Source organism: Gouania willdenowi, chromosome 6, assembly GCF_900634775.1.
Source record: "Gouania willdenowi chromosome 6, fGouWil2.1, whole genome shotgun sequence".
Classification (NCBI taxonomy): Eukaryota; Metazoa; Chordata; class Actinopteri; order Blenniiformes; family Gobiesocidae; genus Gouania; species Gouania willdenowi.
In genome coordinates this window covers 68,226,344-68,248,792 of record NC_041049.1, presented here as the reverse complement: position 1 = coordinate 68,248,792, position 22,449 = coordinate 68,226,344, and the positions used below count along the sequence as shown (strand labels likewise).

Here is a 22,449-nt window from a genome sequence, read left to right as displayed (position 1 = left end):
GATCTGCTGGAGTGTTGAATCAACAACAAAGGATGGATTACACAGTTATTTAAAACCCGATCTAAGAGTAATTAAATTCATTATATATTATGCATCTGTATATTTCTTGTTATTTATGTCTGTTTTGTTGTTCTTCCTTTCAGACATTCACAGAGGGCATCACCAACCAGCTGATCGGCTGCTATGTGGGATCCCACCTGGAGTCCGAGTGCATTCTGGTGCGCCTTTATGGCAAGATGACAGAGCTCTATGTGAATCGGGACCAGGAGGTGGAAATGTTTCAGATCTTGTATGCACACGGCTGTGGCCCTCAGATTTACTGCAGCTTCCAGAATGGGATCTGTTACGAGTTTGTCAAAGGAACAGTGCTGGACGACCAGCTGCTCCGCCAGCCCTCCATCTACAGGTCTCTGTACCAATGGCTTCTATAGCGTTTCATTTAGCTGAGGGTATGCAAACCTGGCCCTGGTGGGCCCCTAATCTAAGAGCAGCGAGTGTAAAACATGAAGTGCCACAGAGTCACACACGCTTCATTACTCAACATACATCTACTCATCTACATGGGTTCACCCAGGGGTGGTAAAACCTTAAAAGGCTGAAAATGTTACCTATTTCCTTTGGCCATTTTGCAACTGCTTTTGTCCCATTTTGGCCCCTTTTCAAAAAGTTCAGATTTTTTTTTCATTTCATACTTTATCTACCTTTTGTGAATAAATATCCCTTTTTTCCTATTTTTTGTTCTTTTTGACACTTTTATCAGATTTTTGCATTTTTAAAAAAAAGTTTGGCCACTTTTCACACAAATAAGCTACCTTTTGCCAAATAAATACCACTTGTTTCTTTTTTTCTTTATATTTTGCCTCTTTTTGTTGCACATTTTTGCCATTTCTCACTATTGTTTTCCACATTTTGCCCATTTAAGCTACCTTTTGCCATTAAATACCACCCGGTTTTTCACTTTTGGACCATTTTTGGCCACATGTTACCATGTCTGCTTCCACTTGCTCGTCAAAAAAAAAAAGTGTAGCGGACCGAACCGACCACTACGGGTCGACAGCCGGTCCACCCCTGTGTTCATCTAATATGGGTGTCTGTTTTTTTTTTTTACCAATCCATTTACTTTTATAAGTTGAATCATTATAAAAAGATAATATATCAACAAAAAGTCTTAATAATGTGGAGTTGAAAACATGGGTAGTCATTAGTTTTAGAGGTCAGTTCAGGTGACATAATCTTGTTGATTATTTGTGCTAATACAGCAGTTTTTTTTTCATTGAGTCATGCCTCATGGTGAGCTATGGTGTTTATTCATGCACTCGCTTTCATTCATCACTCCTATCATAACAGGCAAGCATCGTTTTTCACATCACTGGCCAAGGTTGTGTAACTCAGAGAGAATAGCATCAGTCACCCTCCTCTGTCTGATACCCTGAGTCAGGATGGCTCAGAAGAACTGCATATTACCGCTGAGATGCTGGTAGAACGAGCACTCAAGTGGTCAAAGGGTCACAAATGCAACAAGGCCCATTTTGCAAACAGAAGCGCTAGATAAGAGCGCTAAATGGAAAGGGAGTTGTGTTTCTGCTCTGATAATGGCTGTTTGTGCAATAACAGCGTCAGCCAGGCGCATCACAGAACATGTGTTCTCCCTGCAGATTGATCGCAGCAGAGATGGGGAAAATCCACTCGATCCAGCCTAAGTGTGGTCAGCCTGTTGAACCTGTGCTTTGGACACGAATGTCACACTTTCTCACACTGGTGCAGAGCAGCTTCCAAAACAGCCCAGAGAGACAGAAGACCACAAAAAGGTACACAACTAGTCACCCAAAACACACGGATGGGCAACTAAGAACTAGAATATTTGCATTGCAAGTGAGAAGGCAGCTGCTGCCCCGCGTCCCACTATATTAACTTAGCGTTGCATTAGCTTAGCATTAGCCTAGCATTAGTATAGCATTCACATTAACTAACGTTAACATTGGGTAGCATTAGCATTAACCTAGCATTAGCACTACAATAAGCATTAGATAGTATCAGTTAGCATTAGCATTAGCTAGTATTAGAATTAGCTAGCTATATCATTAGCATTAGTAGCATTAGCATTAACCTAGCATTAACATTAACCTAATGTTAGCATTATCCTAGTGTTAACACTAACCTAGCATTAGCCTAACATTAACATTAGCCTAGCAATAACATTAACCTAGTATTAGCTAAGCATCAACATTAGCTAGCATTAGCATTATCCTAGCATTAGCCGAGCAATAGCATTAACCTAGTATTAGCTAAGCATTAACATTAGCTAGCATTAGCATTAACTTATCATTAACCTAATGTTGGCATTATCCTAATGTTAGCATTATCCTAATGTTAGCATTCGCCTAGCATTAGCACTAACCTAACATTAGTACTAACCTAGCATTAACCTAGCATTAGCCCAATGTTAGCATTATCCTAGTATTAGCATTTACCTAGTGTTACCTTTCAGCTTCCACACTCCGAACCGTAGTTGGGAGCAAGCTAATACTTTTCTGGCTCGTGGCAGGTAACTTACGTCCAGTGGTCCGGGTTTGCACGCTGAAGAATCAGACAGCAAGGCGGTGGCTTGTAAGAGGAACTCGGCTTTTATTTCCGTCTCGGTACTGCCCTTAGAGCATCATAAAACAGGCACTGTGTAGTTCCTTTTCTCATAATCCACTCGGCAACAACTGTTTACCTCCCAGAATACACTGCTTCCACACATCACCCACTCCCACAATGCACCGCTCTCCACGTCACAGTCACATGCATTTTCTCACATTCACCACCTGGGGGCGGAATTGCAACACTAGCATTAGCACTAACCTAGTATTAGTATTCACCTAGCATTAGCACTAACCTAGCATTAACCTGGTAATAGCATTATTACCATTAGTAATAACTTAGCATTAGTTGGACAATAGCACTAACTTAGCATTAGCTAAGCATTAACCGAGCAATAGCTTAAAATTAACAATAAGAATGAAAAAGGTTGAAATGTGTTGAACGTATTAGCTGAACATGTTAAAGGTTGAATGGTTTGTAATTTGTTGCAAAGATTTGAAGGTAAAAAGTGGAGCAGCTCCACTAGTTAAACCAGCTGTCTACTCTAAAAATGGAATTGATGCAGTTTCACAAAACATTTTGTAATTTTGAAGACATTTAGTTTGATTTTGTGTTGATTCTGTGTATCATTGTTGTTGTTTTTATTGCCATTGTGTGTCCTCTAGTCTAAAGATTGAATGGATGGATGGATCGATGGACGGTCCATTGACAGAAACCAGTATCCATGTTATCTTTAAGGCAACAGCTTTTCCACTGATGACCAGTGACGTGCCGTCAGGGTAGGAAAGGTAGGCAGTGCCTACCCAAGGGTGAATTGATATTTTGATTATTTGTTTTAATGATAATTTATTTATTTATTTATTTTTTATTACATAATTATAAATTATTTATTTTTCCATTTCCAATAGCCTACAGTACCTATAAGTTTGAAAGTGTCCGCATTTTGTGCGTTTCATAGCCCAAATTACTAAACAGCGCTATTTCCTGGAACAGCTGCACAGTCTTTTTTTTTTTCTCACTCCGCTGTAAGGCAGAGGGAGGCCACGCCCCCTCCCAAAGGCACGTTGCTCTTCTGCCGCCGTTCCCGTTGCATGCTTTTAGGTGTTTGCGCATGCGCAGTCAGGTCCCCAAGATGCCAACCATTTACGTTCAAAGGCAGTGTAGAGATCTGCCTTTGCACGTAACCGCGCTATGCTAAATGCTATACGTAAGTTCACAGTACATTAGTGAATTGATATCATGTGACCGCTGCTGCTACGTTCTCTAGCTAGTGGGCGGGATAACATTACAGTCATGATGACAGCTTTAGAGATGATGAAGAAACTTTGTTTTGAGGAAAAACGACAGCTTTTAAAAGATGGGAGATCAACACCTGAGTTACCAGACCTTCAGCAAAAGAAAGGTCAGAACATGTTTCATACTTTTCACAGTGAATGGAACAAAAGGAAGAATTGACTTTGTGGATGCTCCTCACTGAGGCTGTTCTAAGTTGTTGTTGTCATTTTCTCTGTGTTTCCAACACAAACAATGGATGTGCTGTCGTGTCATGAGATATATCTTGTTGGGAGAATATGGAGGCTATATTAAATAATTGTTTATGTTTCTTTAATGGTGTTTATGATGCTGATTTTGTTAGATGGTTAAATACTTGTTCATGTGGATCTTGTTGGGTTTTTTCTTTCTTATTATGAATTTTATATTTTGATAAGCGCATTGAGATGACTTTGTTGGAAATTGCTTTATACAAATAAATGGATTTGAATTGAATTAACACTTGACAGCAGAAACATGTGAAATTGTCATTGGTGGTCTCGATTTGCAACGTACCTACCCAACCCTAGTGGTCACGGCACGTCACTGCTGATGACTCATCATTTTCTCACATTAATCATAACTTGCCTCAGTGCAGCTTCTCACCAACCATTGTAAAGTACTAGAGTTATAAAGCAGTCAGTATGAAACTCACCTCTCTCACCTTAGGAATTGAGGTCATGTTGCTGATCTGTCTTTGGTGAGAGGGATGATCTGTGGGAGTGGCTTCCGTGGCAGTGACATTGCGTTATCTCTGACAGGGTTCATGGGGCAGAAGGTGAGAGGCGCTCTGCAGACACTACAAAGACACAGGAGCTTCCTGCTCTGCTCCCTTTTAACGGTCAAACGTTCAACATTGTTTGTGTTAGCAGAGAAAAGAAAGAGGGTCGGAAGTCCACGCAAACAAAGTCTGAGCTTTAGCAAGTGAGACATAGAGAGGAGGAGCGTGAAACTGAACCCAAACACTAACAATATCAACACTTTTTACTTCAACTGTGGGAAATTAGCCTAGTGATGTATACAGATGGGCAAATTCTATCACAGTGGGGGCTACAAAGATTAGACTGTCTGTTCCGAGAGTCACATTATAAAAAATCATGTCAGCATTTAGAGTTATTACCAAACTGAAAATGAATACAGAAAAGAACAAAGAGTTATGTTTACTTTTGTTGTTATTTTGTGTATTTTTCTTGTGGTTTTGTGAGTTGTTGGAGTCATCTTGTTTAGTTATCTTGATGTTTTTGTTTGTTTTTCCATTATTTTGTGTGTTTTTGTCATTTTGTGTATTTCTCTTGATGTTTTAGTTTTTTTATTTTGATTTTGTGTGATCTTGTGTTGTCATGTTGTGTGCTTTTGTGGGTGAGGGGTCGGGTTTTGTGTCATTTTGGTGTCCATTTGTGAGGACAGCACAAAACTAGACCGCGGGCCAAGAGTTGGCCTCCTTGTGCCTACAGACAGGATATTTGGTTTTGGAGATGAATAAATCAATGGCTCATTGCATTGTTAATTTATCAGCTGAAAGCGCATAGTGTTCATAAAAAGGACACTGGCTCTTGTCAAGTCATACAATTTTCCTCAATGTTCAAGTTATTCAAAATCAGTTGTTAATCCTCAGTTGTGTTGTAGTAGTCGAGTGTTGGTCTCAAGACCAAATTTTAAAATTCTCTGTCTTGTCTCGGAAGCATTTTCACTCGGTCTTGTCTCGGACTGCCCGGACTTTGGATTTTTCCTCAAGACCGTTCGAGACCAGCACTAATTCCTGCTATTTTTAAACTTTTTTATAATGTGATAATAACAAGGAGAAGAACTGGATAAAACAACCCTTTATTCATTCTTCAATCCACCCCGTATAATGACCACAACCTTCCTTAATGTGACTGAGTGACGTGTGACACACACACACACACAATCAGGAGAGAGAGGCGGGGCTAAACATGTCCGCTAACTTGTTGGTTGTGAAATTTGGTTTCACGAACCACAAAGAATACATTTGTAAAAGCACAGCAAAGAGGAAACACTCTGCGTGTTTAGGTGACCAGCCCTGTTATTTCTTGGCAGAAATACTTTTATTATTTATTATTTTAGTTAATTTTTTGCTGTGACCTTTTTTGTCCGTCAAATGCATTTAACTAAAACTAAAGAGAGAATGTTATTCAACTGTCAAACCTTGTCATAATGTTATGGTCTTGGTCTTGGTCTTGGTCTCGGTCTTGGTCTTGGTCTTGGTCTCGGCTTGTCTCGGTCTTGGTCTTGACTCGGTCTCGGCTCCCGGAAGTCTTGGTCTTGTCTTGGTCTCGGTGCATTCTGGTCTCGGGCAAGTCTTGGTCTTGGATAGTGTGGTCTTGAACACAACACTAGTCCTCAGTGCTCCAAAATAGCATTAAGATATCAGCATCTTTATCAATGACCACAACAAAGAAGAAGGTTTTATGAATACACATCAGGCTACTACATCCATCCATTCATCATCCATCCATCCAAATTTCGTAAAATTCCGGAAGTATGAAAGTTGTGCCGAAATTACACTCTACAAGTCAGCCAACACTCCTGCTATCTAGTGATTCAGTTAAAAGATTCCCATGAATGTGGTTTACCCCTGGGTTCAGCCCACAGAGTGGACATTTGTGTCCTTATGTGTGGAGTTTGCATGTTTTCCCTGTGTTTGCATGGTTTGTCTCAGGGTCCTCCAGTTCTCCCACCATCCAAAAACACTGACCAGGTTATTTGGAGTCCCTGGTCTCGACAGAGTGTGAGTTGTCTGTTGTTTTGTGTTTGCCATGTGATGGACAGGTGCCCTGTGAAGGGTGTACTCTGCTTTTCACCCACTAAGAACTGGAGATGAATGAATGAATGTAGTAATGACTCCAATACCTCTAACTCTACATGTTAGACTACAAAAGGACAGTGAATTCATTCGCAGAGTTAGGTGACATAAGGTCACCAATGTTTTGAATGCTGAATCACTTTACACCTAAACATTGCAATTACTTTGTAAATGGACTTGATTCATATAGCGCAGGGGTGGCCAATTCTGGTCCTCAAGGAGCCACTATCCAGCATGTTTTAGATGTTTCCCTCTTCCAACACACCTGATTGAAATGACCAGGATCATTATCAGGCTTCTGCAGAGCTTGATGAGGAGTTAATCATTTGAATCAGGTGTGTTGGAAGAGGGAAATATCTAAAACATGCTGGATAGTGGCTCTTGAGCACCAGGATTGACCACCCCTGATATAGCGCTTCATCCCCACCGAAGTAGTCTTATTCAACAATTCACACACCAATGGGATAGCACTACCATGCAACCATTAGTAGCAACTTAGGGTTCAGTGTCTCTCCCAAGAACACTTTGACACATAGACATGTAAAGCAGTGGTATCAAACCCATAACCTCCCAACCAGAAGACGACCCCTTACCACCTGAGCCACGATCGCCCATATTGTATGATTTGTAGTGGAGTTACATGAATTATATGCAGACACAAAAAAAAAAATTATGAATGGAGTGAAATTAAAACCGGCAGTCCTTATATGACTCCACCATTAGGATATCATTGTAAATGTAATAATGATCTGTTTTTATTTATATACTGTATTATGCCTTTTTAAAATCGTATTTTTTGTGTACAGCACTTTGGTCAACTTTGGTTGTTGTAAAGGCCTTTAGAAATAAAATTGATTGATTGATTGATCGTCAAAAAACTAATATCCAACATCTCTGGGGTAAAAAAAGAATAAACAATATATTACTGTTAGAATGCACATGCCTGAAATAAAGCCATACTTTCCTATTCTATTCATTCTATTCTAAGCATGTTAGAACAGTAGATAGACTGTATCACTGCAGAGTGCACTATATGTACAGGCCCAATAGATGGTGCTATATTGTGAGACAATTTAGCAGAACTTTCCAAAGTCCAGTGTCGTTCATCCACTCTTAGTTAGAAGAAGAAGAAGAAGAAGAAGAAGAAGAAGAAGAAGAAGAAGAAGAAGAAGAAGAAGAAGAAGAAGAAGAAGAAGAAGAAGAAGAAGAAGAAGAAGAAGAAGAAGAAGAACCAAAGATACATAAATAATCAGGCTATGAATAAAAAGTGTCTGGAAAGGCTATGAGATGAAATGATTAAAGGAATTAAGGGGTCGGCAGAGGTGCAGGTCTGAAATTAGAGCTTGATTTTCCACCCCAGCATGTATATTTACTGGTTTCTTGAGTGTGCTGCTGGTACAGATTCAGAAACAGAAGAGAGCACGATTGAAAGGCAAATTGAATGAGCATTACAGAAACTATTTCAACGTGTTCTCTTATGGACGTGATCTTCAGAAGATATGGCAAAAGAAAGAGAAAGAGGGAGCAGGGAAGAGGCTGCACCTGCAGAGGAGGTCTTCAGCTCTGTAGCCCCCCCGCTGAGCAGGGAGAGCAACAGAGAGAGGGAGATGATAGACAGAAGGATGAAGAGAGAGAGAGAGAGAGAGAAAGAGAGAGCAGCAGCTGTTAGCTTCAGAGAGAGACGCTTGCACAGTGGAAGTGAGTATTTGGGAGAGTTAGAGAAAGAAAAGCAATGGAAACGCAAGAGTGCAACCTCTTCTTGGTGCCAAAGGCCCCCTGCTGTGCCTCCCTTATGCACTTGTACAAATTGCATAAAACTGCAGAAGGGAGAAGATAAAAAATCAGCAGTGCACGGCTGGTGTTTGAAATCATATGTAAATAAGGCACATTGATAATGAAGCGCCAGAAGAGGAAACTCCACTAATTACCTTACAGAGACTTGTCAGGGAGCAGGAGGCGAGCACACTCGACGCTGTGTTTTTCATGAAAAGGACAGAAAGGAGAGAGGAAAGGATCTGATGGCAAGACGACAGGTTTTCATTTCAACTCAATAGAAGTCTTTCATTTGGCTTTTGACTCTGGGTAATGGCAGCATTCTGTGATAAAGTCAGTTTGTTCGCTTTAAGGAATGGATGGGGGTGAAAAAGAATCAATGTGATTCTCCATTCAATCGCACGCTTTAATTCACATTAGCGAGGAGATGGATAAACGATGCATGTCAGAGGGGGTCGCTTTAGATAACAAAGATCTCCCAGGCATGTTGATGGGATGGGAGCACTCCAGCACTCCATTCCAGGCTGTTGAAAATGCAATTTGGAAATCAAATTTACAACACTCGTCTAATTTCAACTACGAATTAAAGTAACACAAAACAGTTTCTTCATCGCGCTCACTGAAAGTGTACATGTTTCTATCCCAACTTTTATCTAATCCACATGTGTCAAACTCAAGGTCCGGGGTCAAATCCGGCCCTTTTAAACATCCACATTCATTATTGAAATCAATAGCAATATTTGAGAAATTTGTAATATTTTGAGAAATTTGTCATATTTTCTTTTCTCGTAAAAATATGTCAATGTTATATCTAAATATAAATGTTAAATATTAAATCTGAATCTAAATGTTAACTGTAAATGCTAAATGTGAAATCTAAATATTAAATGTTAAATCTATAGGGGAGGGCAATCACTCCGTCTGAATAGACCGAGGTTAGCGCACATTTGCGTCAATGAGATTTTATTTTTATACTTCCGGGTTAATTTGCGTACTAGCTAAATATTTAGTTTCACTTTTGACATTTAGATTTAGATTCACATTTAGATTTAGATTTCACATTTAGATTAAATATTTAACATTTAAATTTAGAGTTAGCATTTTAGATGTACATTTGAGATTTAGATTTAACATTTAGATGCAACATTTCAGATAGACATTTAACATTTAGATTTAATATTAACATTTAGATTTAGATTTAACAATTAGATTTAGATTCAACATTTAGATTTAGATTTAACAATTAGATTTAGATTCAACATTTAGATTTAGATTTACATTTAGATTTAGATGTAACATTTAAGATGTAACATTTAGATCTAACATTTAGATTAAATATTTAATATTTAAATTTAGATGTAACGTTTTGATTAAATATTTAACATTTAAATTTAGATTTAACATTTCAGATTTACATTTAAGATTTAGATTTAGAGTTAATATTTAACATTTAAATTTAGATTTAACATTTCAAATTTACATTTAAGATTTAGATTTAGAGTTAATATTTAACATTTAGATTTAGATTTAGATTTATTTAGATTTGGATTTAACATTTAGATTTAGATTTAGATTTATTTAGATTTGGATTTAACATTTAGATTTAATATTTATCATTTAGATTTAGATTTAACATTTAGATTTAAAATTTAGATTTAACATTTCAGATATACATTTAATATTTAGATTTAATTTTTAACATTTAGATTTAAATTTAACAATTAGGTTTAGATTTAACATTTAGATTTAGATTTAACATTTTGATTTAGAAATAACAGTTACATTTAACTTTGGCATTACTGTATATTTTTACAAGAAAAGTAAAGATCAGAAATTTCTCAAACATTGCTGTAAATTTGGTCAAAAGTGGCATTAAAAAAAAAAAAAATCATACATTTTTTAAACATTGCTAAATGTTGTGAAAGGTTGCAGTTTATTTTAGCATGTGTAACTTTAAAGTCGGCACCCCATATATTTGGCCCCTGCACTAAAATGGGTTCGACACCCCTGATCTTTCATTCAGTTGTCTGAGGAGGTGGAGATGCAACAGCAGGGCCTGTGTGTCATAAACAAGGATCTCATCCTTCAGCTCTCATTGTGCGTTGCCCTCCGGCCTCGCTCACTTCTTTTTCTGACTAGTGTGTATAAAACCAGCGCATGTGTTTGTTCCTGATCCAATAAATACCTAGTGTTTAATCACAGTCTTGAGCACTTTCCTGTTGCTGCTGCCAATGAAGAAACAAATATTAGATGGACGCCACTGCATTGTTTACTCTATGTTCAGTTTATTCATCGACATTCAAGAACGCTGAGGTGAAAGTCATGCATTACACGTACTCACGTTACTGTAATTGAGTTGCTTTTATGGGTACATCTACTTTTTTGACTATATTTCTAAATAAGTCATTTTACTTGCACCTAAATATGTTTTAAAATAAGAAAAGTACTTTGTTACATTTCTACACCTCACTGTTACTGAGTAAATTATAATTTATTTGTGATTATTTTTCATTTCCGTTTCATGGTCTCTTCATAAACTTTTATTAAACATAATCATATGTTATGTTAGTCGTGCCACTTCTGATCAATGCCTAGACACTTGCTTGGGTTCAGGTTGTGAGTTCTACCCATTATGTTGTTACCCACATTTGTCATGGCACTGTTTTATAGTTCATAAATGTAGACATACTTAGATCTTTATTTATTTATTTATTTATTTTGAATTGGATTCATTGGTGTTATTTCATTTAAAAAAATATAATTCATTTTATACAGATGACTTTATGGAAAAGTACTCACATTACTGTAATTGAGTTGCATTTATGGGTACTTGTACTTTTTGGGTATATTTCTCAATCAGTCATTTAACTTAAGTACATTATTAAAAAGTAAAGTAATTTATGAAATTTCTACACAATATTTTTTTTTTTTTTTTTTAATTGATCGATGGACATTTTGAAACTACAAAAAAAGACAACAATCAAATGCATCACATCATAGCCCAGGTGATGGGGTCAGTTATAATTGTAATTGTGTAACTGATAATTCATTACAATTATGGCGTAATTATAATTAAAATTTTAATATTAAAATTCTGTTGCTGTCGTAATTGTAATTAAATTGTAAATGAGTTCAGATAATTGACTTTGTAGTTGTAATAGCCATGAAAATTCTATAAAAATTGTCAATAATAATTTAACGCAAAACTGGGGAACCACGTTACAGTTCTATGTACAGTTCAACACATATGTAGTTAATTAATAAAATATGTTTTATATCAAGCTTTTTTACATTTTACCATTTAAAAAATGAAATCAAGGGGCATACTGACACACCAAAAATATAAAAACGTATAATTTAATTGATTAGGAAGCCTATAAATATGGTACATATTTTGGTACAGGTTTTTTATTGTATTTTACAGCTGATTTAGGACCCTTTAGCATAAGAGATGCTAACAGAAAGCTAACACAAGAGGATAGTTAACTTTTATTAGGTCATTTATTTTAGGCTCAGTAATTGTGATTAATTGTAATTGAACTTTAGTAATTGAGAACGTAATTTTAATTGACTTTCTGAGGATGAAGAATTTAATTGGGAAAACATGCTTGTTACTGTTATCATAAATGAACTGTAATTGAACACGGGTAATTGAAAACTAATTGTAATTGACAAATGTAATTGACCCCAACCCTGCATGTCATAAACAACCCTGCTCATATTAAAGGTAATGTATGGCGCCAAAACAACATTTAATGCTGGTTATTTTCTCAGTTTTAGAGTTCATAAATGTATATAGAGCCTGGAAATTAGTTATTTATTTTGAATTTAATTGATTTGTGTTATTTTATTTAAAAGATTAAAAGTTCCAATTGTGATAGATTTTGTCTCTTCCTTTTTAAGTTTTTACATGAGATGTTTACTGTATGCAAGGGAAGATTTATTACCAACAATAAACATGGGGTAACGAGTAACTTTTACTATGAGTACTATTTAATTGAGCTACTTTTTTTACTTGTATTTGAGTATTTTATGTATGACTCGTACTTGTGTATGATTTGGATCAAGTATAACAGTAGTTGTACTTGTGTACATATATCAGTACTCATTACACCTCTAGTGACACGTGTAACACGTCTCTGAGGCATGAAGCTCTTTGACCTGCAGCTGTGAAAGAGTTGATCCTCCGTTTATGTGCTGGATGTGCTAACTTTCCTCTTCCCTGTGCCAGCTCTGCCATCCACGTCTGCTTTTTCCATTCATTCACACTGTATTTATCTTCACTGAAAAGCCTATCTTGGCCTCTACTTTTTAAAATCCACATCAACCTGCAGCCAGACACAATTATTATGAATGCTCAAAGTGAGATTGACTGTTTTTTTTTTTTTAAAAGAAAGCTAATGACTGGATTACCATAGTGGGTCGGTAATGGTGACGAGACCCAGACAAATAAAATCTTTTCAAAGTGAATGGTTGTTATATATATATATATATATATATATATTACTGCTAATATCAGTTTTGTGTTTTATGCTTTTTTTTCCAATGGTATTTTAAATCACAATTGTAAAAAAAAAAACATGTTTCAATACCCCCATAATTTTTTCCAAAAGCTGCAGCTCCTTTATTTATGTATTCATATATATATATATATATATATAGTTTTCATTTTTTTCCATAAATAGTTTTAAAATTGAATATTTTTCAAAGTGATACAATTTTCAATCACACTCATATTTACTGAGCAATTCAGTATCACTTTTTTTATACAAATATAGAGAACAAATATAAAAAGAAAAAGCAATAATCAAATTTAAATAACCCAAAAAGACACACATAGATTTTATTAGAATGTAGGAGGTATAAACATATCTACATATTTTACATAACTGCAAGAAATTACACAATTAGTTAAGACTTCAGAAACATCCAAGTTTTTAAAAAAGTCAATAAAGGGCCCCCAAATCTTTTCAAATATACATTGCTTTGACTTATAGATGGATGCTATCTTTTCCAAAGTTAAGCTATAGACAACATTTATTTGAACCAATGGGAGGCACTAGGTCCATTCATATTTTTCCAATTTAAAGCAGTTCCATCTCTTTGCTATCAATGAACTAAAGTGTTCAGTTTTAAGTCATGTTTGAGTGGAGGAAAAATGGGTTTAATGGTTGTATACCATCGTACCCATGTCGTAACCCTATATATTATGGGATTAGAAATGATAGTTTAAGTCACTGACATAAGACTGCAGACTAAGCCGTTTGGCATTGGCAGGAAAGATTTGGCAAATGTTTCACGGGCGATACCCAATACTCAGCTTTTGTTGCTTATCCCACTAATGCATGCTCCTTAAAAACGTGGCACCTTTAAAATATGAAATAAACAGACTTTCAAATGGTATAAAAACCATTGCCAAAAAGCATTATTTCAACAAAGAAATAAGCTACTTCTCTGCTCTTTGTGCCAAGTTTATTCACAAGAAATAATGAGGAAAAATTGCAAATATAAACCATAGTAATTATTTTTCTTTATGTTTTTCCAGTGATTTTCTTGCAGCTTTGGGGAGTTCAGCTCCCCTGTTTTAGGCAGAGGTGAAAGTAATGGATTACAAGTACTCACATTACTGTAATTAAGTCGCCTTCATGGGTACATGTACTTTTTTGAGTATATTTCGAAATTAGTAATTCTACTTGTACTTAAGTACGTTGTAAAAGACGTAAAGTAATTTGTGAAATTTTTACACTCAGCTGTTACTAAACATATTATATATTTTAGTTTTAAAATGATCAACGGACATTGTGAAACTACAAAAAAAAATAAAACATGAAATAACCAGACAACAATCAAATGCATCACATCATAATCGACCAATCAGATTAAACATAATTCACGGCACCAAAAGAAAATTAAATGCTTATTTTCTCAGTTTTAGAGTTAATAAATGTAGCTATACTTAGAGCCTGAAAATGTATTCATTTTAAATTGAATTAATTGGTGTAATTTTATTTAAATAATAATAATAATAATAATAATAATAATAATAATAATAATAATAATAATAATAATAATAATAATAATAATAATAATAATAATAATAGTACATTTTAACGAACCTTTTTTCTTTTTTTTGTGGAAAATGAATTAAGTTCCAATTGTGCAACATTTTCTTTCTTCCTTTTTAAGTTCATACAATCGTGGAAAGATTGATTACCAAAAATAAACATGGGGCTGAAAGTAACTTTGAGTACTATTTAATTGAGCTACTTTTTACTTGTACTTGAGTATTTTATGTATTACTTACTTACTTGTACTTGTACTTGAGCACAATTTCAATCAATCAGAAGCAAAATTCAGAATCAGAAATGCTTTATTTATCCCTGGGGAAAATTACCTGCATTACAAATAAACAGAATAAACACTAAACAAAGAAAGAAAAATGAGCATAATCATGTAACAATACTTAGTAAGTTTTTTTACACCTCTGGAAATAAACTTTCTCTCTTTGTGCCAAGTTTATTCAGAAGAAATAATGAGGAATAATTGCATGATATAAACTATAGTGAGGGTGATTTTCCTTTATGTTTTCCCAGTAATTTTCATGCAGCTTTGGTGAGTTCAGCACCCCTGATCTATGTGATCGCTCTTGTTTCGTCTCTTCCAGTTCGGCTCCTCTACTGGAGCTGCCCAGCTTTGAGACGCTATCACAGGAGATGGAGTCGCTGAAAACTCACCTTTCTCAGATCGACTCTCCAACTGTGCTCTGCCACAATGACCTCCTGACCAAAAACATCATCTATGACCACAAGGAGGGTGAGGATCAACATTTCATCTCAGCTCTCCTCTGGCTTTTATGACAACATTCAGATTTACAGTATCTGTTTGTCTGGGTCTAAACCAGAGGTCGGCAACTTTTATCACAGCGCGGCCGAAAAAAAATGTGTTGTTTGATCAGAGGGTCACATGATCAACATTCATGTCAGCATTTAGAATAATGAGTGATTTAAGCATTAATACAAGGAAAGAACAAATAGTTTTTATCGTACTTTTGTGTTTTTTCTGTCATTCTGTGTATGTTTTTGTTGCCTTGCTCATCGTGAAGCATTTTGTGCATTTCTGTAGTCCTTTAGTGTATTTTGCCTGTAAAATATGTTTATTGGAGTCATAGTGTGTATTTGTGTGTATTTTTTGTGTATTTCTGTTGTTGTTTTGCTTGTTTGTTAGTGCTGTGAGTCATCCTTCATGTTTTTATTGTCTTTGTGTACTTTTGTTGTCATTTTATGTAATTTTGTATATTTTTTGGAGTAATTTTGTATATTTTTTGGAGTAATTTTGTATATTTTTTGGAGTAATTTTGTGTATTACTGTTGTCGTTTTGTTCATTTTTGTAGTAGTTTTGTGTGTTTTTGGAGTATTTTCTGTGTTTTTATTTTGTTGTTTTCTGTATTTTTCTGCAATGTTGACATTTGTATTTTTCAAATGTATTTTTGCTCTTGTTTTGTGTATTTTTCTGTCATTTTGTAGATTTACTTTGGGGGCTGCATAAAATTTAACCGAGGGCCACATGTGTCTATTTTTTCCCCCATCAGGGATGGTGAAATTCATCGACTACGAGTACGCCAATTACAACTATCAGGCTTTCGATATTGGAAACCACTTCAATGAGTTTGCGGGTGGGTTTGTGTTATAATTAATTATGCAAGTCAGAAAAATGGAGATGGAATCTAAAATGCTAATTTTATGAATGTTTTATCAAATGCTGTTTTTTTTTATAATATGTAAATGGAAGTGTGATATGTTATTATGTAGTTAAATTTTTCACTGTATATTTTATTGTATATTTTCTGTCATTTGTATTATTTTAGGGTGACATTTGAACATTCTGTCCAGGGAAAAATATCATTCTGGCTAAATCTGGTACAATTTCTGTATAGTGAGACGGCTGCAGCAGAGGGCTGTACTACACTTCCTCAATTAACCGGGGCAAAATTAAAGCGGTTAACTTTTTGAATAAACCTACATTATGAGTGAACTCATCTATTAGTAACTCCATAAGTTGATCATTTAAACCGTAAAAGCGGAGCTGTCTATGATAAATGCTGTAAACATACGGCCGGAGTGAGGACAATTCTACACACACACACACACACACACACACACACACACACACACACACAAACATTTTGCAGAAAGGAGAAGGAAAATATGAATTACCTATCTAGAGCTCTCACTAAGGCACACACACACACACACACACACACACACACACACACACACACACACACACACATACACACACACACACTGTCTCCTGGTCATCGCGTCACTAGGGTTAAGGTTAGGATTAGTTGGTAAAATAATAATAATAATATGCGTTAAGCATATTATTATTATTATTATTATTATTATTATTATTATAATTATTATCTTTCAGGTCCCTAGGCAAGTTGTTCCATAAGTTAAAAGCTCTACAGACCTTTAGTGGCCTCGAAATAAGAAGTAGTGTTTCATACGCCTGTCATAGCTAATTCGAGGTCACAATTAAAAAAAAATAATTCATACCAAGTCATGTCTGGGGCTCCGTATGTCCAAATGTTATGGATCAGACCAACCAACAGTAAATTACTAAACAATTATGTAACACTAAAATGGTATACAGCATTTTATCACTGCATTTTAAACATTCATAATTACAAGATGTTTCTTTTTCTGCTCTTATTTTTGTAACTGACAGTGTCACTTGCATCACTCAAACAATAACATGTGCATGTACTGTGTGTTGTGTTTAAGGTGTGAATGAAGTGAACTACAGCCTGTATCCAAGCAGGGAGCTGCAGAGGGACTGGTTAACGGCGTACCTGCAGAGCTACAAGCACAACACGGGTCGTAAGGTCACGGTCACAAAGGCTGAAGTCACACAACTCTATGTTCAAGTCTGCAAATTCTCACTAGTAAGTGTCTGTTTGAATGTCATCCTACAGCCCTGGAATAGTGAAAGATTAGCGAGTGTATAAAACATACTGGATGTGTGCAGACTTCTGAAATGGCAGGTTGCAACGTCTGACCATCACATTTATACAATTTACTTTTCCAACACTCACTCACTCCCTTCCTAAATAAAACCTCTACATCTCACACACCAGCACACATTGATTAAAAACGACCACAAAGAAAAGAATGGGCATTCAAATGTATTTTTCCTAAGACCAGAATTTGTATTCTTTGGTGACTTGAAGTGGTCCAAGGCTGTCTGTTTGAAAGTGCTTTCCCAGCCCACTGACAATTTTAAAGCTGCTTTCAATGTCTTTTGAAACAGGATGGAAGCATATAATTATTTTTTATTTTTTTCACAATATAGTACAACAAAAGAGCTCAAATGAATGCATATAGGAGGGATATGGAGAGGGAAAAGGTTGATAACAAGCTCAGATTGGTAGACCATAGGACTCCTGGCCATAGGCAGAGTTTGAGATTCTTGCCAGGCGGGGGCAAAAGAAAAAAATCAAATAAACATATAGACAACGCCAACCACAATGTGTGTACAATAATGCAAAAATGATTAGTAGCATAATTGATAATGTTGACAACAAAAATTTGTGTCAACGCATCATTTAATTAAATTAAATTGATCATAAAATGTAGCCGACGGCCGCTTTCGGCTTCATTTTTGCTGCAGTACCATACATGAACTGCTGGGTGCAGTGTCGCTTCATCGTTTACATTGTGAAGAAGAATTGCGCAACAGAAGAAGAACCAAGTCACATGACTCCAGCGCCAAAAAAAAATGACTTGTATTTTTAAAAGAACAACAAATGAATTCATATATATTTTGTACATTCACTATGTTATATGGCAGTCTTTAAATCAGCAGTTTATACAATATGAGGAAACTTTCTTTTCATCATATAATAATATTCAATAAGTTAAAGCTGACACAATATTATTTTTTTTAATCAAATAAATCCATAGTGTAGGCTCATTGATCACTGAATCAAAGATAATTTGTACATAAAATAAGAAAGAAAAAAGATTAAAGCAAAAGGTTAAAATAACTGCTTGAAAGTTTGTCCCTTTAAATGTTACCGCTGCAAGGAATTATGGGTCAGCATTATCTGGTCTCCCTTGGTAAAGGATGCATCAGTGTTTCCTAGACTAAAGGAGGTTATAAAGGAAACATTGAGCCTCCTTTCCTTAGCTTTTAGAGAATCTGAACGCCCCTTATCATGGCCACCACTTAAACACTTCTGGAGGTTAAGGAAAAGTGGATAGGAAAAGAGATACGATGGACTATTCGGACGCACCCTTGAGTTCTGCTGGCAGTCTTCTTCATGCCTGTGTGCTTGCTCTGTGATACAAGGTGTAGCTCTCCCTCTGGTAGATATCAGGGTAGACCTTAAAACCCCAACTCTCACCTGCAACTCTGTTGTTTACCCGTGTGTATGGGTAACCATGGTAAAATGTGTGAGCTTGTGCTAAAAGGAGCAGTGTGCGACAAAGCCTGGCATGTCACCAAAGCTCTGCCGTGGTGAAGCGGTCGCCTTATTTTCCAGCTCTAATCCCGGCCAGAGGCAGTGGCCTCTTTAAAAGCCATTCTCTTCTCCACAGGGATCCCCCATCATGTTGGACGTAAACTGTGTGGCTGTGTGATGTCACTCTCACCACACATATCTCATCCTGCTTTCTCTCAATGACTCCCTGTCATTGACAATCTCTGCTTAATGCAGGATTAATGGTATCTTAATGAATAGCAGTTATTAATCATCATGGAAACTAGCTTGATCTTTTCTCTCAACTCAGGAAAGAGATTAGAGATGAAGATCTCCCAGTGGGTGGGGGTTGGGGGGTCGGGGATGGGGGTCAGAGTAAACCACACATTGCCCCTCAAGCATTTCATTCCACCCTTTATTCAATTATCAAATAAAAAGTGATTATATCACTGGGCCGCAAAACAGGGTCCTGTCTGGATCTTATTAGGAGCTGCTATTAGTGGCTTCGGCATGAAGATTTACAATAAGGCTCGAGAACTACAGAAATTTATGGGGAGCATTGTAGTCCACAAGCCTAAGTAAGCAAAGCCATTAGGGTGGAAATTGGAGATAATTGAAGACATGGCTTTGTCTTTGTGCCTGAGCAGCAACAATGTGACATGTCTGCAGAGGCAGAGAAGCAGTGGAAGGAGGACGATGAAGTGTCTCAGCATTGTTGGACACCGTCAAGCCATGCTCTCACATACATGACCCACAAGAGTGTTAGAATCCCCTTTGATACTTTGCTCAATGGCTATTTCTTATTAAGAAAGAAATAGATCCATCCCTACATGCACGGTGAACAAGATTAGATGTAATATGAAGATTTCTGTCTGTTTTAGGGGTTAATTTTGGAATACTGTTGATAAAGAAATAAAAATGAGTGACACAATTTCATTTCAAAAAGAAAATGTCACAATATATTTTAGAGAGTTATGTGAAGTAGTAGAAATGTTTGTGTTCTTTGATAAATGTTGTATATAAATGAAAGTACATATATATATATATATATATATATATATATATATATATATATATATATATATATATATATATATATATATATATATATATATTGTATTTCCTTTGTGTTATTGAAAAAAGGTAATTAATGTTATGATTGATGTTGGGCATATAAGCATTTTTGCTTCTGCCTATTTCAGTCTTGTGTTTTTTTAAATTGTGATTTATGTTTGAATATTTTTTGTTAGACTGAACCAAACAAATAAACTGAAACTGAAAAAAGACGTGGAGCGCTTAAAATGTAACTGTAACCCAAGGACACTATGAGAATGTTGGCATCTACTTGCAGTCTTAGTGTCATTATTTGAAGACCTTTTTAAATTAAGCGTCTCATAATGTATGCAACTATCAGAAACATATGCTTCAGGAAAGTATAAAACCAGCATAAAACAAAACTGTAATCTATAAAATTACTCTGTTATTCCTTCAAGCCCATTCGTCTGTACCACACATGAACTATTAATCGTGTTCATATCACATTATTTTGAACATCTGTGTAAAGCAGATGTTACTAATGATTTTCTTTGACAAGTGTTGGAAGATTTCCAATGTTTTTCTTCTTCTTGTGGTTCATTATTGTAGTTGTGATTTTCTCTCTCACACTCATCAATAATTAATTAAAAATGTCCTTAGGTTTTAGGTTGGTACGTTGAACAAAGACTAGAAGGTTAGAGATCTAGCTAAGATCTTCTCCAAGAGGCTTAAATGCATACGCAGAGTTTGCAGGGGTGGGGGGGGGCATTGCCCCCCTACTGGTCAAAAGGTTTCATTACAGTTTCTCATTTTTTTTTATATAACTTACACATACAGTACACAAATATTTTAAGTGCCAAAACATACAATGCCTAGGAAATAATAAAAACAGCGATATAAAATTCAAAGGTTCACAAAATAAAACCAAGTAAAAAAGTTTCAAAGGACCAGCAGCAGATGACATTTGACCCTCCTGCTTCCCGTAGCAGCTGAGTGCTTTGTTTACAACATGGAGGACACCGCGGGTGCTCCATGGACTCACTAGTCTGTTGTTTGTAGTGATGCACTGAGAAAACAAGCCGACTGTAACAGATAACAAACAAACAGTGTCTAGATATAAAGCAGTGGATTGAGTGGTATTGTGATAATCTACTCGCCCGCCTACCCCGCGACAAAATCTGCATCCACCGGCCGCGGAAGCACATAGACAATCAGCGAATGCGGACCGCAGAGTAACGTTGTTAGATACTTTTAATGCCGTAATCTACGGATGTTGGATTTTTAAATGCTTTTTATCCATATGGAGCCTTTTATACCTGTTGTTTAACTTAGTGATTTACAACTGACAGCAAGTCTATCCCTCCATGTTAAAGTGTATCTTCGATATTAAAGCACATGTATCCAGTGTTGTATGATATATCATGTAGAACTTAATAAATAATAACACTGCTTAATTTGAGCTACTTTACCCTCTCATTCTTTAAGTTACAGTGGGGGCTGAACATTTCAAGCTGCATTTTGGATTTATTTAATAATACAGCATTCAAAAACGTATGTTGCAGAAGTGATCATAAGAAATTAGATGGTAAATTTGTTTTCATTCCTGATTTGAGAAGCAAAACTCAAGACGTTCTCTCTCTCTCTCTTTTTATATATATATTTATATATGGCAAGAATCTCAAACTCCGCCTATGCCTAAATGTTCATGTGCGAGAATTATAAAATAGAGAGAAGTTGGAAAACATGGATAAAGTGACTAAAATGCAAACTTGGTTATTTTCTCTCCTCTCACAGGCATCACACTTCCTCTGGGGTCTTTGGGCCATCCTGCAGTCACGCTACTCCTCAATTGACTTTGACTTCCAAAGGTTTGTTCTCCCCATAAAATACTTTACATTTACATTCAAAGCCTTTATGTTGATTAAAAAAGCATGTGACTTTTATAAACAATTGAGAAATATCACTTGTAACGTCCTCTATTCCAGCAATTCTCAACAGGTGGGTCGGGACCCAAAATTGGGTCAGGGATCTATACTGGGTGGGTCAGGGAAAGCTGGCCAAAAAAAACCCTTAATTTCTGTCATGTGTGACTTGTGTTTTATTTTGAAAAAAACTCATGTTGCACAGCAAAATATATAGATTTATGTTTTAAAAAAGATTATATATGCATCTTTTCAACAGCTATCTTTGAAAAAAAACTAAATTTGGTCGCTTGAATAAAAAAAATAAAAAAAAGTGAGTCGCGATTGGATGACCGAGGCAAAATGTGGGTCCCAGGGTGAGATGAGTTGAGAACCCCTGCTCTATTCAGTAGTTTGTTACTGACGCTATTTTCACATATGGATAGTCCTGAACCCGACTCGAATGGACAAAGAACAGCTAATAATTGTAACACCTTGGTATGGCTCGGTTTGAGATTACAAGGGACTTTTGGAA

General features: G+C 36.0%; 1 protein-coding gene across 1 annotated transcript in view; it reads left to right on the top strand.

The window, feature by feature from the left end:
* Positions 1-22,449, top strand: part of LOC114465339 (ethanolamine kinase 2) — a 36,262-nt gene that overhangs the window by 3,813 nt on the left and 10,000 nt on the right. Inside the window, exons 2-7 of the mRNA XM_028450283.1 lie at positions 144-406; positions 1,656-1,808; positions 15,156-15,304; positions 16,081-16,164; positions 17,282-17,442; positions 21,808-21,881. Coding sequence (XP_028306084.1) covers positions 144-406; positions 1,656-1,808; positions 15,156-15,304; positions 16,081-16,164; positions 17,282-17,442; positions 21,808-21,881 — 884 coding nt within the window. The remainder of the gene's footprint in view (positions 1-143; positions 407-1,655; positions 1,809-15,155; positions 15,305-16,080; positions 16,165-17,281; positions 17,443-21,807; positions 21,882-22,449) is intronic.